Source organism: Heterodontus francisci, chromosome 15, assembly GCF_036365525.1.
Source record: "Heterodontus francisci isolate sHetFra1 chromosome 15, sHetFra1.hap1, whole genome shotgun sequence".
In the NCBI taxonomy this organism is placed as follows: domain Eukaryota; kingdom Metazoa; phylum Chordata; class Chondrichthyes; order Heterodontiformes; family Heterodontidae; genus Heterodontus; species Heterodontus francisci.
This window is the reverse complement of record NC_090385.1, coordinates 89,170,859-89,194,759: the sequence shown is the minus strand read 5'-3', so window position 1 is coordinate 89,194,759 and position 23,901 is coordinate 89,170,859. Positions and strand designations below refer to the sequence as shown.

The following is a 23,901-nucleotide window of genomic DNA, read 5'->3' as shown; positions in this document are numbered from 1 at the left end:
ATCAGTAATTTTGCAGATGACACGAAAATTGGTGGTATCATAAATAGTGAGGAGGAAAACTTTAGGTTACAGTACGATATAGATGGGATGGTAAGATGGATGAAGCAGTAGCAAATGGAATTTAATCCTGAGAAGTATGAGGTAATGCATTTTGGGAGAACTAACAAGGCAAGGGAATAGACAATGAATGGTAGGACCCTAGGAGGTACAGCAGGTCAGAGGGACCTTGGTCTACTTGTCCATAGATCACTGAAGGCAGCAGCACAGTTAGATAAGGTGGTTAGGAAGGCATATGGGACACATGCCTTTATTAGCCGAGGCATAGAATATAAGAGCAGGGAGGTTATGATGGAGCTGTATAAAATGCTAGTTCGGTCACAGTTGAAGTATTGTGTACAGTTCTGGTCACCACACTATAGGAAGGATGTGATTGCACTGGAGAGGGTGCAAAGGAGATTCACCAGGATGTTGCCTGGGCTGGAGCATTTCAGCTATGAAGAGAGACTGAGTAGGGTTGTTTTCCTTCGACCAGAGAAGGCTGAAGGGGGGGTCCTGATTGAGGTATACAAAATTATGAGGGGCATTAATAGGAAGAAACTTTTTCCCTTAGTGAAGGGGTCAGTAACCAAAAGGCATAGATTTAAGGTAAGGGGCAGGAGGTTTAGAGGGGATTTGAGGAAAAAAAAATTCACCCAGAGGGTGGTTGGAATCTGGAACACACTGCCTGAAGGGGTGGTAGAGGCAGAAGCATGCACAACATTTAAAAAGTATTTGGATTAGCACTTGAAACGCCAGAGCATACAAGGCTACGAGCCAAGTGTGGGAAAATGGGATTAGAATAGATAGGTGCTTGATGGCTGGCACAGACACGATGGGCCAAAGGGCCTCTTTCTATGCTGTATAACTCTCTGACTCTATGACTGATTTTTGTGAAGCTGATCTAGCTGACAGAATCATGGAGCTTTTGATGGCGTCCATCCCCATTGAAGCATTTCAGAAAGACCTCCTCGACCAGCCCAAAGGCTACAATTTGAAAAGCAGTCAGAAATTCGAAGCCATCCGTATGGGCAGGCAGAGCCAACAAGCCCTGTGCAATCCATCTATTATGGGCACAGTGGCCAGCACAACCAAACCTGACGAGCCATCTATGTGATGTGGCCTCATATATTAACCAAGAAATTGTCCGGCATTCCACGATATCTGTAAAGCATCTGACAACAGTGGGAACTGGATGCGACAGAGCAAGAAATCTAAGGCACAAGTCAAACCACAGTCGGATGTGCGACAAGGAGGACACACCAACAGAAAGAGGGAACAGTCCAAATACCGAAAGCAGAGAATATACATGACTAGCCAGACCGAAAGGTTGGAGGGTGAGCATGACCAGGACACTAACACACAGGGCTGAAATGTATGTTGCGGCCACCGTGATTGGCGGCGGCCGTAACTTCACAGCAGCTCATTTAAAAGGCCGGGGTGGACCCCCCCAACACCACCAACACCTCCCCCCCCCCACCCCCAAAATGACTTGAAAGGGACGGTCAGTTCGGCCCCAGCAATGGCATCAGGCACCAGTGCACAGGCACGATGTCATATTTAAAGGGCTTCGAGCCCTATCGTTACAATTGTAATATCTAAAGAAATGGTGATTTGAAATTGATTTGAATAAATTAAATAAATGTTTCTAGCCCCTCTTCTACCCCCGCAAAAACCATATAATTCATTCCTTGCCCTCTCCTCCACCAACTCCCCCACCCCCCCACCCCTGGAATACTTCACTTGTACTCCATCCTTCCCCCCGCAAAGTTCACAAACTATGCACTTTACCCCGTCCCATCATCACCTAAACCAATCGGATGAGTTTGACCTTTCTCCACCAACCCCCCCACCCCCCGCATAAAGAAACTTACCTGCTCCACCCTCCCCACAAGTGTCCTGCCTTGGATCTCCAGACGGAGATCTGAAGGCACGGGAGTGCCAGCTAATGGCACCAATATTAGAGGAGGACAGACAGCGGGAGTGAGTTTATTCATTAATTTACATTTATTTAAATATTTAGATTTGTCTCCTGTCGTTGAGCAGCAGGGGTGCCGCCAAGAGGCCTTGCCACCACTGGCAATAGGGGGCCCGGCCTTCCCAGCATTGAGGCCCATGGCGGGCTTCTGCTGGAGGCATTTTCTGGCACCTCCCACCATGACCCCCGACGTCGGGGAACTGTAAAATGCAGCCCACAAATTGAGCAGGCGTTTCACATAGTTAAACTTACAGAGTGCATCGGCACAGTGAGACACTCAGAGGCCTTTGCCACTGTCCAGATTATTTGCCCGCAAAAGCCTGGTAAACACACAGTCTGGACCAAGATCGACACAGCTGCATGTGCCAACATGCTACTGCTCTGCATCCTGAAGAACATGTATCCACGGCAATGGCAAATGGTGGCTCAAGCGACCACTGCCAAGCTCACAGCATACAATGGCACAGTGATTCCGTCCTTGGGATCCATTTCATTCAAGTGCAGATACAGCAACTCACCTTGGTCACCCCAAATTTTCGACATCGCGGACACCATCAATCGCAGGCCTTCCAGCATGCAGTGACCTGATATTGGCAACAATCCACAGCAAAATTGCAATCCGCAGCAAGACCTGGACAATATCCAGGCTTGGGCTGATAAGTGGTAAGTAACATTGTGCCACACAAGTGCCAGGCAATGACCATCTCCAACAAGAGAGAATATAACCATCTCCCCTTGACATTCAACAACATTACCATCGCTGAATCCCCCACTATCAACATCCTAGGGGCTACCATTGACCAGAAACTGAACTGGAGTAGCCATATAAATACCGTGACTACAAGAGCAGGTCAGAGGCGAGGAATCCTGCGGTGAGTAACTCACCTCCTGACTCCCCAAGGTCTGTCCACCATCTACAAGACACAAGTCAGGAGTGTGATGGAATACTCTCCACTTGCCTGGATGGGTGCAGCTGTAACAACACTCAAGAAGCTCGACACCATCCAGGACAAAGCAGCCCGCTTGATTGGCACACCATCCACAAACATTCACTGCCTCCAACACCGATGCACAGTGGCAGCAGTGTGTACCGTCTACAAGATTCACTGCAGCAATGCACCAAGGCTCCTTAGACAGCACCTTCCAAACCCACAACCTCTACCACCACAATGGGCAAGAGCAGCCGATGCATGGGAATATCACCAGCTGCAAGTTCCCCTTCAAGTCACACACCATCCTGACTGGAAACTATATCGCCGTTCCGTCACTGTCGCTGGATCAAAATCCTGGAACTCCCTTCCTAACAGCACTGTAGGTGTACCTACCCCACATGGACTGCAACGGTTCAAGAAGGCAGCTCACCACCACCTTCTCAAAGGCAATTAGGGATGGGCAATAAATGCTGGCATAGCCAGTGATGCCCACTTCCCATGAATGAATTTAAAAAACATGCTAGTGGTGCGGAATGCAGACCACAGAGACAAGCATAGACAGTCTGTGATCAGCAAGGGCAGGCCCCGCAGGAGCTGGGTTACAAACTCAAAAGCCAAGCAGCCAACAAGACAGTGCAGGCTCCAGCTGGAAACTGATCTGGTGGTCGAGAAGGAGTGCAAGCGCCTACACGAGGAGGTGCAATATCTCACCGCCCAGAACAAGGGACTATTCGTTCAGTTAAATGAGGCTGAGCAAAAAGTAGCTGATGGACTGCAGGTACAAAGATGTGATGACGCTGGGACATCAAGAAGCAGATAGCATAGCAGCTATGGTCGAGCTACAACACAAAATTGCAGCCCTGGAGATACAGCGTAAAGGCTACCATGCTCCGGTGATGATTCTGTTCTGTAATTAGAGAATGAGCCAGTGCAGACAAGGCTAAGAGAAGCAGAAGCGCCAATGGGTCCAAAAGATTTTCAGCAGCAAGTTCATTTCGTTGGTAGATGGAACAACTGGCAGATGGGAAGACCTATCATGGAAGAATGCTGTAAGCAAGCTGCAGGACAAACTGAAAGAAGTTAAAAAATTGGATGTTGGAACTCGAAACACAGAACCAATTCAGCAGCAACCAGCCATGTCGAGGAAAGAAGAATTGCTCACAGGCAAGGAGAAATGAAAGACCTGACCCAAACCCAACATTCCCACCGACAGTCCATGAGACAGTGAAGCAGCCACAAACCAAACCCACACTGACCAGGTCGGAGTGTTTCATCAAACCCCCAATATGCAACAGAGACTTGTAACTTTATTCCTGTTTATTGTTAACAATTAATGCCTTTCTCATTGCTGTATTGTAAATTGCTCTGATTATTTCATGATATATTTATAATTTGGAAAAAATGGGGATATTGCTTTAAATGTTACAGTATTGCTTTAAGGTTGTCCATCACCCAGACAGGATATGATGCAATACCTTTGTGATCTTTAGGCAAGCAGCTGGAGCAGTAACAACCAAATAAAAGACATTCCCAGTATTGAGTATTGCTTAAAATAGAAACATGTTGTCAAAGCTTTTCATCTTGCACTCATCAGGACAACTGTGTTATGACCAGGTGAGAAAGGTGTCAAGGGGTCTTTTACTGTCTTCACCTGGTCTTATTGTAACAGGGTTTAATTTTAAACACACTGTGTTTTGAGCTCCCTTTTTTTGAATCCTTGTTCATAGTTTCCAATTATAAGGCAAAGAACTGAACACAAACAGGCTTTCTTTGTTTTAAAGCAGAAAGATGACATTTATTAAACCTTAAACTTACTCTCTAATACGATTCATGCCTACGGATATATGATGCGCCCAAGCTAGCATGCGCACGCGATATAAACATGCAGATAGGGATAGAAAAGACAGAGGAAAAGATAAGTAGAACAGTTTGAGGCAATATCTTGTTACTGTTTCTTGAGCTCGCTGTAGTCCTTGATTGAAGATATGGTCTGGCATTTTGTTAGGGTCCAATAGTCTTCTAAAAACCGTGTTCACATAGGAAACTATTCTCTCTTTGTGTTTCACATGTTTTCACAAGATTCAGTTCTGTGAGAAGAGATGAAGACAGGCAGAAGAGGAGATGTTCTCAGTCCATGAGCACACAGCATTCTCTGTCTTCAATCCCTTTGTTGGGAGTTCAAATGCAAAAACTGCAGCCAGCTAGTCATGTGACTAAAACTGGTTTGACCACTTCTGTGTATTGGAGAAGCAGCTGCTGGGTCCCCATTGTTTCAACATTGCCTGTTACCATGGAAATGTCTTTCCGGTCAGGGCTTACAATTTTAAGTTTTAATGTTCATGTGGCGAAATAATGTGTGCCTCAATCTTGGCAGATGGGGTTTGCCTGACAACTGAAAGAATACCAATGTAAGGGAAAGCAACAACTTTATACTGTGTGAGAATAGAGTGCTGATTGGTTGCCAAGTGAACTCTGATTGGTGGAGGCATTGCCATAGAGAATGCACCAGTTTATGGTGACTGACAGCAAACTATCAAGCTTTGTTTGAAATTTAAACCAGGCAGCTTGACTCTGATTGGTCAAGGCATTGCCCTGAGGAATGAACCAGAGAATGGCTGTCACATCAAATGTTGTACACTGTGTTTTGAATTTTGCAAGCACGGGCTGGTTGGGTACGACCTATACTTTCACCGTTGTGAACAGCGGTAGGGACATGTTGTTTGATACGATCTGCCAGTCTTTGGGACGTATGGCCTATATACCTAGCATCACACTGGCACTGAAATTCATATATTACGTTACTCATTTGTGTGATAGGCAGGATGTCTTTTTGGCTTGATGGCAGCATCCTGTTAGTGGGGAGCAACACACGTGTTGTTACTGCATAGTGGCAGGGTGAAACAGCTAGCTTTACCTCTTGCTCAAATTTTTGGAATATGTTACCCTTCTAGGTAAGTTCATTAACATTTATTAGCATTAATTTTATTTCACAAATTTTCCAGGATCCCCCTGCCACAACCCCTGACGTCAGAGGGCTGGTAAAATTCAGCCCAATATGTGATTCTGTGGTTGGACAACATTTGCTAAATAATCCTCAATGTGCTAAGAATTACACTGACAACCAATTTAAGATTGTCAGTCGGGCTCGCAGTTTGGCACATTTGTGCATACTGGAAGCTACATATATGAATGCACCTGGCCCTGTTCTTTGCAGACAGAGAGAACATGTACACACATTGCGCCTGTTTCAGTTAAACAAAGTAAGTGACAGCCATTCACTGGTTCATTCCTCAGGGCAATGCCTTGGCCAATCAGAGCCATGCTGCTTGGTTTAAATTTCAAACAAAGCTTGGCAGTTAACTGTCAGTCACTATCTTTTCTTTCCCCTTTTGGGAAACTGTCAGTCACTATAAACTGGGGAATTCCCCATGGTAATGCCTCTACCAATCAGAGTCCACTTGCCAACCAATCAGTACTCTTTTCTCATACAATATAAATTTGTTGCTTTCCTTTGTTACTTTTCCTCTGGTATTGTTGCAATTTTTCCTGATGAGTGCAAGACAAAAAGCTTTGACAAAATGTTTCAGTTTTCAGCAATACTCAAGTTCTGTACTACCTAACGACTAAATCTATTTTTATAAGAAATGTGGCACTACCCACTCTATCAATCCACTCTTCCAAGTGAGGAATTGGGTTGGTGTCTGCCTTTGTTACTGCATTAACCTTTCTGTAGTCTATGTAGAATCTAGGTAAACCATCAGGTTTCAGCATTAACACCAATGGGGAACTCCAGCTTCTTTGACTGGGTTCAATTAGATGGTTTTCCAGCATGTATTGCATTTCTGTTTTTACCTGGGCCTGTTTGTTTGGACTTAAGTGATAAGGATGCTGTTTTATAGGAAAGGATTTCCCTACATCCACATCACGTGTGGCTCAGGTTGTACACCCTCGTTTGTCCCTACAGACTCCTTTAAATGCTAGGAATAGCCTTGTTAGGTCTTCCCATTGTTCTGCATCTAAATATGAAAGCATAGTGTCCAATCTCCCTAACAACTCAGCATTAGCTAACTGAATAGTAGCAGGTTCAATCTGAGAATTGTCTTGGTCTCCTTCTGCCTCATCCTCACTATCCCTTTCATCCTCCACTGTTCCTACTACCTGACATACCTGTGTTTGCTTATCCTCCTCCTGGCGATGATATTGTTTCAACATATTGATATAACACAGCTGATTGTTTTTCTGGCAAACTGGGGTGTCAATCAAATAATTTATGTCACCAATTCTCTTGACCACTTTATATGGACCACTGAACCGTGCTTACAGCAGTTCACCATGTCAAGGCAGTTATACTAACACCTCATCCCCTGGTTGAAATGGTCGGGTTTTGGCATGCTTGTCTGCCCATTTCTTTATTGTTGTTTGGGAAGCTTTAAGGTGTTCATGAGCCACTTTGCAGATTCTCGTGAGCCAGTCCCGGAACATGGAAACATAACCTAGCACAGAAGATTCGTCCATTTGTTGTAAAAGCCTTTCTTCCATTATTTAGAGGACCTATTATCTCATGTCCATAAACTAAGTCAAAAGGACCAAAACCGGTACAATCATTAGGTGAATCCCTAGTGGCAAAGAAATTCTAACCCTTCATTCCAATCATGGGGATATTCATGACAGTATGCCCTGATCATCGTTTTGAGGGTCTGATGGTACTTTTCTAAAGCTCCCTGTGTCTGTGGGTGGTATGCTGAAGACTTCAACTGTGTTATACCCAAATTATCCATAACTTCCTGAAAAATGTCAGACATAAAATTGGAACCTTGATCCGACCGAATTTCAATCGATAATCCATGTCTAGTGAAGAATTAACTGGGTTAACTTCTCTACCACTACCTTAGCAGAAATTGTTCTCAAGGGAATGGCCTCTGGGAACCAAGTAGCCATATCCATGATAGTGAGTACATATTGGTGTCCCACTTTTGTTTTCAGTAAAGGTCCTACACAGTCTACCAACACCCTGCTAAATGGTTCCCCAAAATTTTGTATGGGAATTAGAGGTGCCGGTTTTATGGCAGGTTGCAGTTTTCCCACAATCTGACACATATGGCACATTTTACAAAACTGCACCATATCCTGGGACAGACCTGGCCAGTAAAAATGTCGACTTATACGTGATTGGGCCTTCCAGATTCTCATATGTCCCACCATAGGAATTTCATGAGCTATCCTTAACATTTCCTGGCAATATTTTGGGGTACCTCTATCTGGTGAACTACCGTCCATTCTTTATCCACAGATCTGTGAGGAGGTCTCCACTTCCTCATCAGAATCCCATTTTTAATGTCGTAGCCTTCCAGAACTCTTTCTGCCTCAGCTTCAGTTAGAGCTAATTGTGCCACTTTATGAAAGGCTGTGTTTGCTGACAACACAACCACTAGGTGGCGCGGTACTTGCACATGCACAAATGCAGCATTCAACTGGAACCTCAGTGTCTGTAACGTTCAGGCAGCTGCCAGGATTAAAAATGGCACTGCTCAATTTATCACAGGAAATGCTCATGCTAGATCGTTCTGGCAAAATAACCTTACATTAAAATAAAACTTATATTAAGTTGGATGGAAGCCCAGTAATATGCTACTATGTAGTCATATGACACGAAATGTAACCCTCAGATCCATTTAATATTCCAGCAATCCTATTAAATACAACTGGAATTTTATGATTGCATTTCCATTGGAAGACAGTGAATTGGCACCCCAATTGATGGAAAAGAAAATCAGGCAGAGTATAAAATGCGCTGCCAATTCGTTATTGTGATTCGTTTATATGACTGATCATCACCCGAACTAGCTCCCGCCCCACTGGCTGCTCTTCCCCAACGGCAACTCGCTTTCTCCTCCTCCCCACCAGCCGCTTCCCCCCCTCAGCCGCTAGCTGCAGACCTGCTGCTCCCTCTGACTCCCCTGCCCGATTTTTCCCCTCTCCTTGGCACCCACTCTCCGGTTGCTTGCTCCCCGCTTCTCCCCCCCCCCCCCCACTCTCGCAGCTGCTAGCTCCAGGCCACGCCACTTCCCTCCTCTTGGTCATTCGCTCCCACGTTTGATCAGTCTCCATGTGCCGCCCGAAGAAGTGAGCGGTGACTGGGCATGTAGGAACAAGTGGCCAAGAGGAGGGAAATGGCGTGGCCTGGAGCTAGCTGCTGGACGGGGAGTGGGGGGTGCGGGGAGCGAGCAGCCGGAAAGCGGGGTTGTGCGATGGGAAGAGCGGGGAACAATCAGCCAAGGGAGTTGCAGGAAGCGAGGTCTGGAGCAAGCCGATGAGGGGACGAAGTATCGAGGCCTGGAGCGAGGGGGGAGAGCTTCAGCCTCAAAGTCTCCCATTCAGCCGCTCGCTCCAGCTGAATGTGGGGACTGGATACCCGATGATGCTATATCGTGCATGCGCTTATATGGACCAGACGCGGATACGCGATGACATTGGTGCTGCGCGGTGACATCATCCCGCGCACGCGCCACTTATTCCTGGCAAGATGTAACTGCGCATGTGTGCAACTTGGCGTACCCTGTTGACGTCAGCGGGCCGCTGCATTGTCAGGAATCACTTTGTTTATGAAATGCTGGATTGGCTTGCTGAGCCTTGATTAGAGAAGATTTATTGAACATTTCCTTCAGATTATCCAAATCCCCAAAGAAAGTTTCAAATATTCTGCTATCTGACTGTGGTGCCAATTTTATCTCTGACAATGGAACTTGTTTCGCAATTGCTCGGGTCACTACCCATGAAGGAAAATTTCCTGGAACCTTTTCCTGCAACTGTTCTGTCTCTGACTTTAATTGGTCTTTCCGTGACTACTGTAGAAGCTACTACCTTCGCTCCAGCCAAATCATTCCCCAGGGGTAGGCCAAATCCCTCTACAGGCGAACTATGGACAACTCCTACAGTTACCGTTCCAGACATTAGTTCACACTCTGGGTGCACTCGATACAAAGGTAGTGGTGTATACTCCCCACCGATACCATTCACTAAAACCTTGGCATTCAGTGCGCTCTCTGGTGGAAAAGTTATGCCTTTTCCCAGCAAAAGAGTTTGGATGGCCCTTGTTTCCCTAAGTATAACTATAGGTTTATCTGCCTCACTTGAGGGATGAGTTACCTTCCCTTTTGACAAAAATTCCCTCTAACTCTCAGGTATCTTGTTCACGTCCCCCACACTCACAACGGTTTTTGTACTTGGCCTTACAGCTACAGCCAGAGCTACAGCCTGATCTGTTGTACTCTCGGTCAAGGCCTCTTTCTCTACATTGGCTTTGTGTACCCCAATAAATCCAATGGATTTACTCCGCAACTTCCAGCATTCTGCATGAAGGTGTTCCACCTTGTGGCAATGGTAACACTTAGGCATTTGGACGTCAGTTCCACCCTCATCATTTTCCTTTCTGGCCTGAGGAGGAGATCCCGGGGTGTTCCCAGCTATCCCTTCTTGTCTCTGGATACTTGCCTTCCTTTCACCCTCCCACCTTCCATACTTCTCGGGTTTGTTGGGGTTACAGACAATGGGTTTGGACTTTTAAACAAAATCATAATCATCAGCAATTTCTGCTGCCTGTATGACTGTTGAAACCTTCTGGTTTTCATCCTGGGTTCTTACGCATGGAGGAAGAGAATTTTTACATTATTCCAGCAGAATTAGTTCCCTAAGGTTCTCATACAATGCCTCTACCTTTAATGCATCCAACGATCAAAATTAATTTGCTTTACTCTCTCAAATTCTATATTATTCTGCCCAGACTGTCTCCAGAGGTTCTGAAATTTCTGCCTGTATGCTTCAGGGATCAACTCATAAGCAGCGGCGATTACCATCTCCTAATCTGCAGAAGCCTCGTCCGAAAGCATGGCATAAACCTCATGAGTTCTGCCTGTAAGCAGTGCCCAGCTTGCCTTTGGCCACTTCATCTGTTTGGCTATCTTTTCAAAAGAAATGAAAAATGCCTCTATGTCCTTTTCCTCAAATTTCAGGAGGGCTTGTACAAATTTAAACAGATCTCCACTGGGTTTTGGGCTGGAGACAGGTCTTTCCCCATCAAAATTTTCCTCGGGGTCAAGGGCATCCTTTTGCTTTTCTCTAGTTCCAGCCTTCTATTCTGGTGTTCCCTTTCTCTCTCCTTTTCCGCTCTTTCTCTTACCCTTTTCTCTCTCCTGCCATTCTGCTTGCTCCCTTTGAAATGGTCTCTCTTTTTCCTCTTCTCTCTCCTGCTGCTCTGCTTGCTCCTTTCAGAATATCCGTTCTTTTTCCTTTTCCCTTCCCTGAAATTCTAGCTCTAAATTCTTCCTGTCCAACTGAATTTGTGCCAGTGTTACCTTCTGATTCTGCTCGTCCCTCTGGCTCTTTCACGTCAATCTCCAGATTTCTGGTCACTAGTCTCTGAATTTCAGCCCACTTAATTTTTGGTCTAATCTCTAATTTCAAGTGCTCCAACACCCTTGACAGTTCATCAGTGGACAATGCCTTCAAAGACTCATAATCTAATCCAGGCTGCTGCACAAATGCACTTGCATCAGAAGTAGCCATTCACGCAGTGTGAGTTTTACTCTAATGTACAAGAAACCTTTTTTTAACTTATTCTCTTTTCAATTATTATTACCCCACTTACAATTGTACGTCACCGGCATTGGGTTATCCTGGACAGAGCCCCCAATTATATGTTATGACCAAGGCGGGAGGAGTGCTCTGCTTTTTTCTGGTGCCACTTCTCTACAGGTCACAACGTATATTTAAGTGTTTACCCAGTGACCAATACAGTCATAGACTATTTTTATCCCAGAATAAAATACACCAACCAGGTTTCTTTAATAAACAACAAAATTATTAGTTTATTATAAAAAAGACTTAATCAGTAATGAAGCAAAGTATTAGCACACAGAGTGAAATATGAAAGTTCCATTTTACCTAAGCCTCTCACACACACTTACGGACTAAATCTGGAATAACTTTAAATCAACAACCCTATTTAGAGAGTGTTACTCCCATCCTGGTTAATCACGTTAGATCATCACAAAAAGATGATGATGTACTTAAAGCAAAGATTTGAGCAATTGCAAAGCTTGATTAGTCAGTTAAACTGGTTGTGTTCTCAGACTAGGTCTGAAACTAGCTTTGATGTGCTGAAGTTAAGCACTGAAAGTTGAGAATGTTTTAAGGGCAAATAAAAGATTAAAAATAACTAAATCTGGAGAAATGTGTGCTGATGTTCCCATTCTTAGGTGACCCAAAGAGCATGAAACTAATAATTTTCAGTGATACTTCACATGCTAATCTTGCTGATGTGTATTCAAGTGCAGCTGGTTTCATAATATTTCTGATTTCTTTTTTATTCATTCACGGGATGTGGGCATCGCTGGCCAGGCCAGCATTTATTGCCCATCCCTAATTGCCCTTGAGAAGGTGGTGGTGAGCTGCCTTCTTGAACCACTGCAGGTACACCCACAGTGCTGGTAGGAAGGGAGGTCCAGGATTTTGACCCAGCAAAAGCGAAGGAACGGCGATATAGTTCCAAGTCAGGATGGTGTGTGACTTGGAGGGGAACTCGCAGGTGGTGATGTTCCCATGCATCTGCTGCCCTTGTCCTTCTAGTTGGTAAAGGTCATGGGTTTGGAAGGTACTGTCTAAGGAGCCTTGGTGTGTTGCTGCAGTGCATCTTGTAAATGATACACACACTGCTGCCACTGTGCGTCGGTGGTAGAGGGAGTGAATGTTTGTAGATGGGGTGCCAATCAAGCGGGCTGTTTTGTCCTGGATGGTGTCGAGCTTCTTGAGTGTTGTTGGAGCTGCACCCATCCAGGCAAGTGGAGAGTATTCCGTCACACTCCTGACTTGTGCCTTGTAGATGGTGGACAGGCTTTGGGGAGTCAGGAGGTGAGCTACTCGCCACAGGATTCCTAGCCTCTAACTTGCTCTTGTAGTCACGGTATTTATATGGCTACCCCAGTTCAGTTTCGGGTCAATGGTCGCCCCTAGGTTGTTGATAGTGGGGGATTCAGCGGTGGCAATGCCATTGAATGTCAAGGGAAGATGGTTGGATTCTCTCTTGTTGGAGATGGTCATTGCCTGGCACTTGTGTGGTGCGAATGTTATTTGCCACTTATCAGCCCAAGCCTGGATATTGTCCAAGTCTTGCTGCATTTTTACACGGACTGCTTCAGTATCTGAGGAGTTGCGAATGGTGCTGAACATTGTGCAATCATCAGCAAACATCCCCACTTCTGACTTTATGATTGAAGGAAGGTCATTGAAGAAGCAGCTGAAGATGGTTGGGCCTAGGACACTACCCTGAGGAACTCCTGCAGTGATGTCCTCGAGCTCAGATGATTGACCTCCAACAAACACAACCATCTTCCTTTACACGAGGTATGACTCCAACCAGCGGAGGGTTTTCCCCCTGATCTCCATTGACCTCAGTTTTGCTAGGGCTCCTTGATGCCATACTTGGTCAAATGCTGCCTTGATGTCAAGGGCACATCTTGAGTTCAGCTCTTTTGTCCATGTTTGAACCAAGGCTGTAATGAGGTCAGGAGCTCAAAGGCCCTGGCGGAACCCAAACTGAGCAGGTTTTTGCTAAGCAAGTGCCACTTGATGGCACTGTTGATGACGCCTTCCATCACTTTACTGATGATTGAGAGTAGGCTGATGGGACGATAATTGGCCGGTTTGGACTTGTCCTGCTTTCTGTGGACAGGACATACCTGGGCAATTTTCCACGTTGTAGGGTAGATGCCAGTGTTGTAGCTGTACTGGAACAGCTTGGCTAGGGGCGCGGCAAGTTCTGGAGCACAGGTCTTCAGTACTATTGCCAGAATATTGACAGGGCCCATAGCCTTTGCGTATCCAGTGCCATCAGTCGTTTCTTGATATCACACGGAGTAAATCGAATTGGCTGAAGTCTGGCATCTGTGATGTTGGGGATTTCAGGAGGAGGCCAAGATGGATCATTAACTCCGCACTTCTGGCTGAAGATTGTTGCAAATGCTTCAGCCTTATCTTTCGCACTGATGTGCTGGGCTCCCCCATCATTGAGGATGGGGATATTTGTGGAGCCACCTCCTCCGGTTAGTTGTTTAATTGTCCACCACCATTCACGACTGGATGTGGCAGGACTGCAGAGCTTAGATCTGATCCATTGGTTATGGTATTGCATAGCTCTGTCTATCACATGCTGCTTACGCAGTTTGGCATGCAGATAGTCCTGTGTTGTAGCTTCACCATGTTGACACCTCATTTTGAGGTATGCCTGGTGCTGCTCCTGGCATGCTCTCCTGCACTCTTCATTGAACCAGGGTTGGTCTCCTGGCGTGATGGTAATGGTCGAGTGGGGGATATGCCAGACCATGAGGTTACAAATTGTGGTTGACTACAATTCTGCTGCTGCTGATGGCCCACAGAGCCTCATGGATGCCCAGTTTTGCATTGCTAGATCTGTTTGAAATATATCCCATTTAGCACGGTGGTAGTGCCACACAACACAAACGAGAGTATCCTCAATGTGAATGCGGGACTTCGTCTCCACAAGGACTGTGCGGTGGTCACTCTTATCAATACTGTCATGGACATATGCATCTGCAGCAGGCTGATTGGTGAGGACGAGGTCAAGTATGTTTTCCCCTCTTGTTGGTTCCCTCACCACCTGCCGCATACCCAGTCTTGCAGATATCTCCTTTAGAACTCAGCCAGCTCGGTCAGTAGTGGTGTTACCCAGCCACACTTGGTGATGGACATTGAAGTCCCCCACCCAGACTGCATTCTGTGCCCTTGCCACCCTCAGTGCTTCCTCCAAGTGCTGTTCAACATGGAGGAGTACTGACTCATCAGCTGAGGGAGGGCGGTAGGTGGTAATCAGCAGGAGGTTTCCTTGTCCATGTTTGACCTGATGCCATGAGACTTCATGGGGTCCAGAGTCGATGTTGTGGACTCCCAGAGCAACTCCCTCCCTACTGTATACCACTGTGCTGCCACCTCTGCTGGATCTGTCCTGCCAGTGGGACAGGACATACCCGGGGATGGTGATGGCAGAGTCTGGGATATTGTCTGTCAGGTATGATTCCGTGAGTGTAACTATGTCAGGCTGTTGCTTGACCAGTCTGTGGGACAGCTCTCCCAACTCTGGCATAAGTCCCCAGATGTTAGTAAGGAGGACTTTGCAGGGTCGACAGGGCTGGGTTTGCCATTGTCGTTTCCGGTGCCTACGTCGATGCTGGGTGGTCTGTCCAGTTTCATTCCTTTTTATTGACTTCGTAGCAGTTACATACAACTGAGTGGCTTGCTAGGCCATTTCAGAGCGCATGTAAGAGTCAACCACATTGCTGTGGGTGGGTGAAAATGAGAAATGTTGTCCTTTAGCTTGGGAAGCTAAGAACATAAAATGGGTCGTTAAAAGCACTTCAGCTGCGGAAACACTGGGTCTTGTGGCGGCAGTGAATATGGGTTTCTATTTGTCAAATATTTTGGGTGAAACTCTGAACAAGGGATATACAGAAGTTAGGATTCCCATTGATTGTAATACAGATAATTGTTCTTTGTGGGTCAATGTACACTCTACAAAAAGTGTATGTGAGAAAAGACTACATATTGACCTTGCTGGATTAAAACTAATGCTGAAGAGAAGGAAAATCTCCAAACTTAAATGGGTAGATGCAAGTCATCAGCTATCCGATTGTTTCACAAAATGAAATTCTGGTACAAAGATATTGTTAGGGGTGCTAGATGAGGGGGTGTCTCACAATGTAATACTTTGTACCCAATAAGAAATTTATTTTGAAATATTTTTGAGCATGTTCATAATCTGTACATAATATGGAATTTATTTTGAAATGTTGTTGAGCATATTTATATATCTTTTATATTTAGAGATACAGCACTGAAACAGGCCCGTTGGCCCACTGAGTTTGTGCCGACCAACAACCACCCATTTATACTAATCCTACATTAATCCCATATTCCCTACCACATCCCCACCATTCTCCTACCACCTACCTACACTAGGGGCAATTTACAATGGCCAATTTACCTAACAACCTACAAGTCTTTGGCTGTGGGAGGAAACCGGAGCACCCGACGGAAACCCATGCGGTCACAGGGAGAACTTGCAAACTCTGCACAGACAGTATCCAGAACTGAACCCGGGTCACTGGAGCTGTGATGCTAACCACTGCGCCACTGTGCCATCCTATATTAATATTAATCCACATTGTATTATAAAAGAAAGAAGGGAATCTGCTGGTCTGTTAATTGTGTATCAATTGTGTTATGACCAAGGTGGGAGTAATGGGTTAATTCAGTTCACTACAGGTCACAGCATATTCATAAAGTTTCTCACCTACTGGAAAAATAGCCAAATTAAACACTCTATTTGTTCCCTAGAATAAAGCACATCAACTAGGTTTCGTCAAACAACAACAAAATTAACTATTTATTCATAAACTAAATTTTAAACAATACTGAGATAAACCTACATATATGAAAATATATTATAACTTCTTATTCTTCCTAACCCTCATGCACACACACATACGTTCAAAAACCGGTTAACCAAGGACAAAGGATGTTTTAAGATATAATGGTTTCTGAGGAATAATAAAATAATTGGCTGTCACAGTCTGGTAGGGTATTTCTGGATCGGTGAGGTGTCCCAAAGTCGAATAGTTGAATGTCACTTGAAGTCTCTCCAGGCGAGTTTGATGAACAGTCTGTGATGGGTAGGCATTCAAGGCAATTCATCTGCAACAGGTGTCACACAGACCATTCAGCAAAAGGGTGTAGAAACAGGTCTACTTGGATTTTGAAGTAGCAATCTAACAGTAGAAACTTCCTTGAGATTTCAGGATCTTCCAAGAACACAGCAGTAACAGGAATCACTCTTGAGGCAGGGATTCTTGAGAGACTGGAGGCAATAGTAATCTGCCACACCCGAAACACAAGGCTTCCTCTCTCCAAAGCAGTGTTCCTGCACAGAGTGTAGCAATTCCTCTTTTCCTGGGTCTTTCCCTCTCTTCAGGCAGGTCAAAGCCACACATTAAATGTAGAATTTTTTCTAAGAGTTGCAAGGTTTCTTTTGCAGAGAGTGGTAACACTTTTCTGGGTCTTCCGCTCTTTCCAGGAAGGCAAAGTAAAGATTTCAAAGTCTGCTCCTTGTCGAGTTCAATGGTCTCTTTCAATCCCAAAACAGAACTAACTTTTTTTCAACAGTCAAGTCAGTCATAAATCTTCCTGGTTGCTTGGAAATAGGTCTTGCAGTCTGCACACTTCAGAATAAAGCAGCCAAACCAGGTTTCTTTAAACAACAATAAAATTAACTATTTATTAATAAACCAAGTTTCAAATGATAATGAGATTAATCTATATGTATGAAAAGATTTTAAAACTCCCTAATCTTCCTAACTCTCATGCATACACATATATGCAATTTCTAATGGTTAACTGGGAAAATGGAAATTAATTTTACAAGAGTCGCTTAGGAATAAATAAATAACTGGGTTGTAACGTTTGGTTGTATTTTCCTGGATCAGTGAGGTCCCAGAGTTGAATAATCTGATGCCTCTCGATGTCTCTCCAGGTGATATTATTGGACAATTGATGATGGGTAGGCATTCAAGGTATTTCATCTGAAGCAGGCGTCATACAGATCTTTCAGCAACTGGTTGTAGCAACACGGCTATTTAAATTTTTAAAATAGCGGTCTTTCTTTAGATTACTGGAACTTCCAAAAAATATCAAAATGCAACAGAACTCACACTTGAAGTAGAGGTTTTTCAGAGACTGGAGACTATCTTCAACATTGCTGGCTTCCTCTCAGCAAAAAGCCTGTCTCCATGGAGCAGTGTTCTTCCAGTGTATAGCAATTTATCTTCCTCTGAGTCTTTTCTCTCTCTTCAGGTATAAACAACAACAAGGGTTTTAGCTCCCATACATTAGATTTTTTTGCCAACTCCTTCATAATTTTTTTAACTTCATGAAGAAATCACTTGATCCAGGAGTTATTTTCCAAGAGAAAGAGCTTTCTGAGTTGGAATCCTGGCCAGTTCCAGCAGTAACTGAAACTAAAAAGCATTCTTCAGTGGAATCACAAGACCCTCATAAATCTTTCTGTTGCTTCGATACTAGATTTACAGCCTGCTCTGTCTTCAAACCAAATGTAAATATTCAATGCACAGAAGGTCTTTTTTCTCCTCAGTCTTAAAGGCACATAGGCCTTTTAGTTTAAAAAAGTGCTTATGACACTAGGGAGTTATTGAGAAAGTCTCAGAGTTTGAATAAGGTCAACTAATAACTCTTATCATTTGCACATCACAATTTTGACTCTCCTCAAGCCTGCTTAGCTAGCATCATTCATACTACTACTCTCTTCTTCCCAAGCCCATTATCATGTGACTGTTACATCATTACCCTTATAATGGGAGGGGCTGATCTCACTGTCTCCAGCATTTACCCTTTCAGGCTCTTATACTCTCCCCAAGTCTTTCTGCAACATTTTCTTAAACATTTTTACATCCTTGACTTTATCTACGACCCTCTCTCCCCACAAGTCTCCAACTCACAGATTTAGTCTGTTATGACGTTGCACAACTCTCCCCGATCTTCTTGTAGTCTGACTGGGATGATCAGTAGTCTTCCTTATAAGTCTGGATCGCTGACTTGGTTGATCTTTACTAAGGATTTGCTTTGGGTCAGGTCATCCTCATCTGGGTCTTCCAAATGAATGATTGACTGTTGCTTGTGGAGAACAGGAATAATATTTCTCCTATTTCTATGTATCTAACCTTCAGTTGTGTGTACCACATACGATCTCTGGTAGTTGTCCAGATCACGTAGCCATACTCTTTGGCCGCTATTCAGTTTCAGTAAATATCTGGCATCAAATATTCTGCTGTAATTTTGAGTTTTTTGCCTTGTTTAAGAGTTTTCCTGGTCTCTTACTCTCTCATAGTCCCAGAAATTCAATCCTGGAAGCAATTTTTTAGATAACACAACAAGTTGCGTTCTTATCTTCCTGCCCATCAGTAACTCTGCAGGTGATAGTCCACACAACAACTGTGTAGATCAATAACTTAGAAGTGAGGTTGGAAGATGTTCATTCTTCTTCAATAAGGACTTTATGATTCTTACAGTTCGACTGAACTTGTGCGATGTTGAAATCTCATTCTTCTCGCAAATTGTGTGAACTATTCATTCGCAGACTGTGGTCCATTGTCTGACAGTACTTTATCAGGGATACCATGTGTCACAAAGATGTCTTGTAGAACTCTTATAATTGCTTCTGTTGTTGTTAAATGCAATCTTCGCATTTCTATCCACCTTGAGAGAAAATCAATGATGATTATGTTGGACTTCCCATTGAGGAGGAGGCTCCACAAACAGTGTAAAAGACAAGACTGAAGCATTTGCATCCATCTTCAGCCAGAAGTGTCAGTGGATGATGCATTTCGGCCTCCTCCTGAGGTCCCCAGAATCACAGAGGTCAGTCTTCAGCCAATTCAATTCACTCCATGTGATATCAAGAAACGGCTGAAGGCACTGGATACTGCAAAGGCTATGGGCCCCGACAACAATCCAGCAATAGTACTGAAGACCTGTGCTCCAGTACTCGTCGCACCCCTAGCCAAGCAGCTCCAGTACAGCTACAACACTGGCATCTACCCGGCAATGTGGAAAATTGCCCAGCTTTATCCTGTGGACAAATCCAACCTGGCCAGTTACCACCCCATCAGCCTACTCCCGATCATCTGTATAGTGATGGAAGGGGTCATCAACAGTGCTATCAAGCAGCACTTGCTTAGTAATAACCTGATCACTGATGCTCAGTTTGGGTTCTGCCAACGCCACTCAGCTCCTGACCTCATTACAGCCTTGGTCTAAACATGGACAAAAGAGCTGAACTCCAGAGAGTGAGGCGAGAGTGACTGCCCTTGACATCAAGGCAGCATTTGGACAAGTATGGCATTAAGGAGCCCTAGCAAAACTGGAGTCAATGGGAATCAAGAGGAAAACTCTCCACTGATTGGAGTCATACCTAGTATAAAGAAAAATGGTTGTGGCTGTTGGAAGTCAATCATCTCAGTCCCAGGAGTTCCTTAGGGTAGTATCCTAGGCCCAACCATCTTCAGCTGCTTCATCAATGACCTTCCCTCAATCTTAAGGTCAGAAGTGGGGATGTTTGCTCACAATTGTGAAATGTTCAGCACCATTCATAACTCCTTAAGTGGCAAGTAGAATTGTGCCACACAAGTGCCAGGCAATGACCATCTCAAATAAAAGAGAATCTAACCATCTCCCCTTGACATTCAATGGCATTACCATCGCTGAATCCCCCACTATCAATATCCTGGAGGTCACCATTGACCAGAAACTGAACTGGACCAGCCACATAAATGCTGTGGTGACAAGAGCAAGTCAGAGGCTAGGAATTCTGTGCGCGAGTAACTCACCTCCTGACTCCCCAATGCCTGTCCATGATCTACAAGGCACAAGTCAGGAGTGTGATGGAATACTCTCCACTTGCCTGAATGGGCGCAGCTTCAATAACACTTAAGAAGATCAACATCACCAGCTAGGACAATGCAGCCTGTTTGATTGGCACTCCATCCATCACCTTCAACATTCACGCCCTCCAACACTGACGCACAGGGGTAGCAGTGTATACCATCTACAAGATGCACTGCAGCAACACACCAAGGCTCCTTAGTACCTTCCAAACTCGTGACCTCTACCACCTAGAAGGAAAGGGTAGCAGATGCATGGGAACACCACCTCCTGCAAGTTCCCCTCCAAGCCACACACCATCCTGACTTGGAACTATATCATCGCTCCTTCATGTTGCTGGGTCAAAATCCTGGAACTCCCTTCCTAACAGCACTGTTTGTGTACCCAAGCCACAAGGACTGCAGTTGTTCAAGTAGGAAGCTCACCGCCACCTTCTCAAGGGCAATTAGGGATGGGCATAGGCAGTGATGTTCACTTCCCCGGAGCAAATTAAAAAAAGGACTGTGAGGAGGGAGACAAAATGTTTGCTAATTCTCCAGCAAGAACCAAGACCCAGGAAGTTTAAGGGAACTGTTTATTCTCTTTCTTTTAGCAAGTAGAAGAAATACTACTAACTGCTCTGTTTGAATCACTGGGTGACTATCATGTGACAAGCCCCTCCCCATCTGTAGTTTTAAGCTGGTGTTTTCTCTGTAGCAAGGGAGAAGCAACTGGACTCTGACACGTGCAGTCCCAAGTGAGTGCCTCTATCGCTCTTTCTTTTTCTCTTCTTTTTCTCTCTTTCTTTCTTTCCATTCCAACTTGAAAGCTTTCAAATCCTGCCTGTTGACTGACCACCTTTGCACACTCCGGCTACAATCAGAAACCCTGTTGGAGGAAATCATCCACATCGCTTCCTCCAGGAGACTCACTGAGCTAGTCATCACCCTCTTCAAACTAAAGCTTCAGGACCACCAAATTCAGCTAGAAGCCAGCCGAATCAGCAAATGCCACAGACCTTTTTTGCTATGGACTTTAACTCAACCAATCTACCTTTCCCCACTCTGTAACCTATTTGTGTATGTTTTAAACCTCTAGTTGGTGTGTGAGAATGCAAGTTGGTGCATTGTTTATTATTTTATTAGGTTTTATAGGTACAATAAAGTTAACATCTTTCTTTAACTCAACTCAAGAAAAACTGTCCAATTGGTTCTTGTTATGATCATCGCAAGTAATCCAACACTGACTGAATTGGCCAGTACATCCACTTTAAGAAAGAATTAAACCTATTGTGGTCAAAGAAGGAGAGGGAAAAGAGGGAAGCCCTTCAACCCCTCCTCACTTGACCCTAACAATTTGAATAGCCACGGTGGCTGTGTAGACTCTTGCTTTGACTTAATCATTCTAATTGCCTATAAGAGCACTATCTACAAGCATAACTGATAGTATTTTATTAACCTACCTGCCATAGAGTCATAGAGTCGTACAGCACATCTTTAATATACAACTAGTTGATCTCCCATTTCACTGCTCACCCATGTATCAGTGTTTTTTTCTCTACTTCTCTGTCCTTCTGATATCGTCTGCTTCAGGCCAGGAACTGTAGGTGGCTTTCGGACTTTGCAAACCCTGCAGGGCCAGGCCATGTCAGCTGGGACTTGCTCCGCTCACGTGAACCCAACACATAAAGATGGATGTTACAGCCACCCGATGTCAGAGATCGGGACGGGAGAGCCCACAGGCCTCAACGCTGGGAAGCCCCGGACCGATACTGGTGGTGGCAGGGCCTCATGGCAGCCCCCCCGCCATCGCTCAGCGACGGGAGCAGCATTTACAAAATCAAAAAAATGCAAATTAATGAATTAGTTACTTACCCACTCCCGCCGTCCGTCCCGCTCCGATATTGTAGCCGGTGGCTGGATATTCACACGCCTTTGCATCTCCGTTTGGAGATCTGATGCGGGACACTGGTGGGGAGGGGGGAGCAGGTAAGTATTTCATTGTGGGAGGCGGTGGGGGGAGCATGTCAAACTAATATGATTGGTGTAGGAGATGGTGAGAAGGGTTAAAGATAAAAGTTTGTGAGCTTTGGGGGAGTAAAGGTCAGGTACACAAGGTAAGTATTTTGGGGGGGGAGAGGGAAAGGAATGAACTGCCTGGTTATTGGCCTGGGGGTGTGGTGGCAGAGGGGCTAGAAACATTTATTTAATTTTTAAATTAAATTTCCAATGCCTTATATCATTAAATATTTAAACTAAAGTGAAGGGCTGGAAGCCCTTTGAAAATGGTGCCTGCACAATTGCGCTGGACACCATTGCCGGGGACAGACCACCGCCCCCTCCACAACATCGGAGGGGCGTGGTCTGCCTGAGCCATTTAAATGAGCCGCTGTGTTTAATATCACGGCGGCTGCGCAAAGCTCGGCCCATGAGTGCAGGCCACCATTGTTTATGGCAACATAAATTTCAGCCCATAATATACTCCCAGTGAAGTACATAATATATATTCTATAACTGTTTGAGTATCTCACATCATGCAGAAGAATTCAAATAAACAAGACTGTCAATCTTCAGCTATAGAAATACATAGAAGTTACAACACAGCAAAAGGCCATTCAGCCAACTGATCTGTGTTGGAATTTAGCCTCTTTGTGAGCAAATAGAAGGCACGTCACATTTATCCACCCTGTTCCCATATCCCTTCACCTGCTTTTCCTTCATTCACCCATCCAATCTAATCTTGAATGTTGACATCTTTCTGCCTGAACCACTAACCTGGGATTGAATGCTACAGAAACAAGGCCCTGTGTGAAGAATTTTCTCCTGTCTGCTTTTCTAAATCTCTTCCATTTATCTTGAATCTATGGCCCATTGTTCTTGACTCATCAACTACTGGAGACAGTCTGCTTCTATCTACCGTATTTTATCCTTTTCAAATTGTTAAATATTTCTGTCAGATTGCCCCACAATCTGAGCTGTTCTAACAAAAAAAGACCCAATTTCTCAAGTCTTTGTATTTCCTCACACTGGCAACATCCCAGTGAATCTGTGTTGCATCCTTTCAAAAGCCTCAGCATCCTTCTTACAGTTTTAGAGCCCAATACTGCACACAGTCAATATTGTCCAACACATGTGGCTAAGTGCAAATCCAGATTTGGCTAATTGCATTTCTGATTAATAAGTGTAAAAAAATTCCCAGTGGGGGAGTGATCTCAATTCATACCCACTTGGTGTAATAAGTACACTTTAACCATTTTGTGCGTTTGTTGGTGAATTGATAAGATGAAAAGCAGTGTATGCAAGTGTTTTTCTTGCTTGGTTAGTGAATGGTAGTAGATGTTTGTTCAGTAAATATTCATACAAAGTACATTAACCTGTATTTTCTGACTGCATGTAAGGCAGTTTCTACTGAAATTAGTGCACAGTAGCCACACCTATGGCTAGACAGCAGTTTCTA

At 44.6% G+C, this 23,901-nt stretch overlaps 1 protein-coding gene across 13 annotated transcripts in view; it reads right to left on the bottom strand.

The window, feature by feature from the left end:
* Positions 1-22,722, bottom strand: part of LOC137377775 (sodium- and chloride-dependent neutral and basic amino acid transporter B(0+)-like) — a 143,802-nt gene extending 121,080 nt beyond the window's left edge. For 5 of the 13 annotated variants that reach the window (XM_068047809.1, XM_068047813.1, XM_068047810.1 and 2 more), the window contains exon 1: positions 22,320-22,407. Coding sequence is in view for 6 of the 13 variants with exons in the window: in XM_068047818.1 (XP_067903919.1) it covers positions 22,320-22,470 (151 nt within the window). In the remaining 7 variants the exon portion in view is untranslated. Of the gene's footprint in view, positions 1-22,319 lie in introns of all 13 variants that reach the window. The other 8 variants (XM_068047817.1, XM_068047807.1, XM_068047818.1 and 5 more) reach the window with 7 other exon arrangements.
* Positions 22,723-23,901: the final 1,179 nt, after the last annotated feature.